At 38.6% G+C, this 5,087-nt stretch overlaps 2 protein-coding genes across 4 annotated transcripts in view; both read left to right on the forward strand.

The window, feature by feature from the left end:
- Positions 1 to 4,912, forward strand: part of LOC118413948 (medium-chain acyl-CoA ligase ACSF2, mitochondrial-like) — a 9,804-nt gene extending 4,892 nt beyond the window's left edge. Inside the window, exons 6-13 of the mRNA XM_035817623.1 lie at positions 676 to 780; positions 961 to 1,109; positions 1,711 to 1,765; positions 2,128 to 2,214; positions 2,485 to 2,537; positions 3,001 to 3,061; positions 4,038 to 4,109; positions 4,307 to 4,912. Of these exons, the coding sequence (XP_035673516.1) occupies positions 676 to 780; positions 961 to 1,109; positions 1,711 to 1,765; positions 2,128 to 2,214; positions 2,485 to 2,537; positions 3,001 to 3,061; positions 4,038 to 4,109; positions 4,307 to 4,369 (645 nt within the window). The 3' untranslated portion in view covers positions 4,370 to 4,912. The remainder of the gene's footprint in view (positions 1 to 675; positions 781 to 960; positions 1,110 to 1,710; positions 1,766 to 2,127; positions 2,215 to 2,484; positions 2,538 to 3,000; positions 3,062 to 4,037; positions 4,110 to 4,306) is intronic.
- The window catches only part of LOC118413923 (medium-chain acyl-CoA ligase ACSF2, mitochondrial-like), a 37,164-nt gene that overhangs the window by 8,221 nt on the left and 23,856 nt on the right, over positions 1 to 5,087 (forward strand). The gene's annotated exons all lie outside the window — the stretch shown is intronic.

Here is a 5,087-nt window from a genome sequence, read left to right on the forward strand (position 1 = left end):
GAGAATATCTATAATAGCAGTTTTTTCAATGTATTTCTTGTTTCAGACATGCTATGGTCTTGACATTTAGGTGGTAGATAGCTTTTAGTGCCATGACATATTGGGGCAAGTTTCAGCCCCCTAACATTTAATTGTGGAACTGCAGGGGCATTTTTGTCAAGACACTTCAAAGAGGATAACTGCAGAAAAGAACGACGGATTGGCATCATTTTAGGCATGCAGGTAGCTTGGGCAAAGATGTTCATAATGATATGCATGTTATGCAAATGAGGACTTAATTTGCATAATTAGTGAGGAAACTGTATAGTTCCATTGTTTTCAATAACTGGACCTCAATACATGTAACACATGTTAATTATGATAGGTGGAATATAAGCAGATACCAAATATGGTAATGAGGAACTTATTTGCATAATTTATGCAAAAATTGCAAAACCACTTTATGATTAATAATGGGAATTTTATAATTGTGACATGTGTATGTTAGTCAATGATGAACAACACCAGGCATAAATTATATTAATGTGTTAGTCAATTGCATGAAATTTACGAAAGCTCTAAATTTTCATGGAGGTATGAGGTCGCCGAACTCTAGTTATACATGCGTTTTCTTGGCATGGTAAAAATCAGGAATCTTTTTTTCGTATGAATTATATTCATTGAACCTCCCGAAAGGTTGGCTACGGTGGAACAGAGTTCATGTTTGTGGCATCAACGTCAGCCGAGAAGGTCGCGGAAGGGAAAGGATCCACAGTGGGCAAGCTGTTACAGCATACCGAGGTACAGAGAAGCTTTGTCACCATACGGTTTGTGTTAGGCAGTGTTTTATTTTGTATGAGGATCTGAAGATGTTGTTTTGGAATACACTGATTTCCTACTCTACTATAGGAAGTGGATGTATGTCTCTGTAATAATTTCAAGGTAACATTTGCCAATATATTTCTGTATATCACTTACTAGATGCAGCTTGTGGACAAAGACGGCCAGGTTGTACCATTAGGGCACGAGGGGGAGGTGTATGTGAGAGCGTACTCTTTGTTTAACCGGTATCGTGGAGACGAGGAGAAAACAGCAAAGGCGATGACAGCTGACGGATGGTACAAAACAGGGTATGAGCAGATCAAGACTGAATATACGTTAGATGTGTGGCAATGTGAAAGTTACGTTTATACTGTAGAGGTGGTTGTAATTCATTACCTCCATAAAAATGGAGTTAATTGTTTTTAGCGTGTCCGCCTGTGTACCAGGACATTCGACAGCATAATCTGGATGGATTGCAATGATACTTAGTTGGTGGATAGATGTCGGGATCAGAAGGTCAAGGTCCAATTTGGGCTTCCTTGTGGCTGACCTTGTCACTACAGCAAAAGTTCCGTTTTGCATCTTCTGACGTTGACATGCTACGGTCCTTATTTTTGCCGTGTTGATTCTGATGTAAGGGATAAATGCTATTGATTTATGTCACCTATTTAGAACATACGATACAATTTTACAATGAAAAGTGAGTTTTTCTTACTGCAGATGATATATGCTTATTTAGATACATTCAATTTTAAGTCCGTATTCTGAAAATAGATACACCTTGTCATTTGAACATTTTGTAGCAAGTGTACCGACAGGTAGCGATTGGCGATTATGTAATTGTGATAATAATAAGAAAAAAATTACGCTTACAAAAGATTCCTAAAGCCTGATTTTCTGTACAAGCAGTGATGTCGGTGTTCTCGATGAAGGAGTCGTCCTCAAGCTTTTTGGCAGAGTTTCGGTGAGGCTTTTTCATTATCTATTTCTAGCCATATTGAATAAGCTGATGTGTACGGAACACTGAAACAGAGCAGGGCAGGGGCAGGTAAGAGAGATACATTAGGATTCGGCCTCGCATGATTATGTCCTCAATGATAGTTGATGCTGATGAGGTGTTTTACCACCTGCGCATAGACATGCGTACTTCGTCAAGATGTTGAGATACACACGCACACGCATACACACACAGAAGCACACACACACACACACACACACACACACACACACACACACACACACACACATACATACAGTCCTATATTTATAATGTTGTGTCAAACGATTCTCAACATGTAATATTGTTCACTCCACATGTATCTCCAGGATATGATAATCAGGAATGCCTTTAACGTTCACCCGACTGCCGTTGAGTCACCTTTGTCAAAGCATCCGAAGGTGCAAGATGTCAGGGTAAAGTAGAGATAACCTTTAATTATTTTTTTTGTCGCTGCGACGTAAATTTGGTGCAATAAATGTGTGCACATATAGTTGTCAAGCAGTATTATAGCTTTGTCTTGTAATGTAAGAATCAAATTTAGATAAACGAGGAAGAGACGTGGTATAGAGCCTTCCAGACACAATCTGTGTGAAGAAGATAAACCTCACTAAAAGAAGTGAATCAGTATTTCCCATTTGTCAGCACATACAAGTGTATATGATCTTTCCATTTTCCTCCAACAGGTTTTTGGCGTGCCTGATCCGGCCAGTGTGGAGGAGATCTGCGCATGTATCATGTAAATTGACATTGTATAAGTAACATTTTGCTGAAAAATTTTGGGTTTACTCACTCGTTTTTGGTGTCGACTCCACGTCGCTGAGTCAACTCGTAATCAACTTTAAGAGCCGCATAAACGCATGTGTAAACCCAACTTTTTGCCGTGCGCTTATAAACCGGGCCATTGATGGGATAGCCGTGCGTATGTTTTTTTTATAAGTCTTGTAACAAAATCTGAATATCTATAGGTCTGGTTGGTTCATCTGATAAAGGCATTCCATTCATTCTACACATGGATCAGATGACGGTCCATAACTCCCATAGCCTGTGATAGCTCGCCCAACACAGGCAAGGATTGGGCTGTAAAGACTACATGCCAGGACTCCCCTTGCCTATAGGAACGTTGTCGAATTTTTTGTCACTAGCAGTAAATGTAGCTGTTGCTGCGAATGATAACACATCAACATGTGGATCTGTTTCAGCCTGAAGGAAGGACAAACCGCGGACTCCCAGGAGATGACGAAGTTCTGTGCAGAGATCGGGGTGAGCAGACAGAACAGAGCTATAATTGCATCTACAGAAGTAGGATAAGAGATCTTTGCAAGACATCACTCTAAAATAAGACAGTCCCCGAATCGTTCTAGATAACGATATTGAAGTTCGCACGGATGGATTACGGATTGAAGCTTTTAATCAGCACGCATCTATAATTGTCCTTTAATCATGATCAAATCAATATTATCAAGCACGTTCAAGTGAAACTATTCTGTAAGACATGCATCAGTTACCTGATCGTAAATATTATCTCCATGGAAAATGGAGATATAATATTGGGTGTGGGTGTGTGTGTGTCTGTCTGTGTGTGTGTGTGTCACGATGTGTGTGTGTGTGTGTGTTTGTGTTGTGTATTTGTGGTCAGAATAATTCAACAACCTCTAGACGGATTGCCATGATATTTGATATGTGGGTAGATGTTGGGAAGACGAAGGTCAAGGTCAATTTTGGGCCCCCTGGTACGTGACCTTGATATTGCAGCAGAAATTCTGTTTTTTGTATCGTTTGATCTGCATGTGCTATGGTCTTGATTTTTTGGTGGCAGATAGCTTGTGACGTGAGAAATAGGTTGCTCTGGAATTGCAGGGGCGTTTTACTCAAAATCTTCTAACGAGGATAACTGGACAAGAGATTGACAAATTAAGATGATATTCGGTATGTAGGTAGCTTAGACAGAGATGTACATAATCAAGTGCAAATTATGCAAACTTGCACTTAATTTGCATAATTAATGAGGGAAATCTATATTTGTAATGTTTGCCATTGTAGGACTCAAATACCTTTCATACATGTAGTTTGTGGCTGGTGGAAGATTAACAGATATCAATTATGCAAATATGTCCCCAATTTGCATAATTGATGTAATTATACATATAAATAAAGATTATGTCAAAGTAGCAATAATTTACACAATCAGACTATTTCATGGAGATATGAGGTCTGCGAACTCTTGTTTCCTCTGCAGCTCGTTCCGATAGAAATGCCCGGCTATTTCCTCTTCATGGACGAGTTTCCGATGACGCGGACACTACGCAAGGTAGGTTGTTATTCATCGAACATACATTTACAATTGAATATACGCGTTTTGCTGTGCTTCTATGTTCGATAGTGCCTTTGAAATTATTGACTTGCCACATGAGGATTGGTAGTCTTTAATCTTTTTTTTCTATTTCATCTTCCTTTCTTTAAGCAACTTCCATTGAAAATATGGAATGTTCGTTCTCTTTGATTCAGGTTGACCGGAAGAAGTTGAGACTGATCGCCATGGAGAAGCTTGGTCTGAAGGAGGAGGCCTGATGGTCTCAAGCCTGCCGGGTTCACTATTGCAAAGTGGTTTATATCAACATGTCGACACAAATGTTAAAGTGCCATTCGTAAAGGGAAAATTAAACTACCTCGGGGAAAAATCACGTCTTTTTTTTAATTCTAGTGATAAATTGACCTACTAAATGGTAGCCCAAATCAATGTTTGATATGAACTAACATTGAGCAGAACTGGAACAACATCTCAGGTCCATGATAGGACTGTTCATCAAACGTGTGGTATATGTAACAAAGAAAGAGAAGCACATTCATTTTCGTATAAGATTTAATCAAACTGTGCAAATGACGACTTAATTTGCCTTATCAATGAGAAAATGCGATTGTTGTTTACAAATAATGGTTCATCTTTGTGACATTTGGGATCATTTTTGATTAAGTATATTACTAACTTCTTTGCATGATTTAAGAGAAAATGTTAGAATAGCGTTCTTTGTTAAGATGAGACTGATACTTTGAACAACTTGTGTTGGGTGGAGACGATAAGAAACTGATACAATTTATGCAAATAAAGATCTTATTTGAATAATCATTGAGATACACTCGATCGTTATCAACATAATGTTGTCTGGTACAATATCTCATCAAATCGTGGTTTTTATTGATGAATGCAATACTGTATCATCCACACCTTCGATATCAAATACTTAAAACAGACTCTAATGTGTGCCCTTAAATGACCAGTGATAGCAAA

This window comes from Branchiostoma floridae, chromosome 4 (assembly GCF_000003815.2).
Source record: "Branchiostoma floridae strain S238N-H82 chromosome 4, Bfl_VNyyK, whole genome shotgun sequence".
NCBI lineage: Eukaryota > Metazoa > Chordata > Leptocardii > Amphioxiformes > Branchiostomatidae > Branchiostoma > Branchiostoma floridae.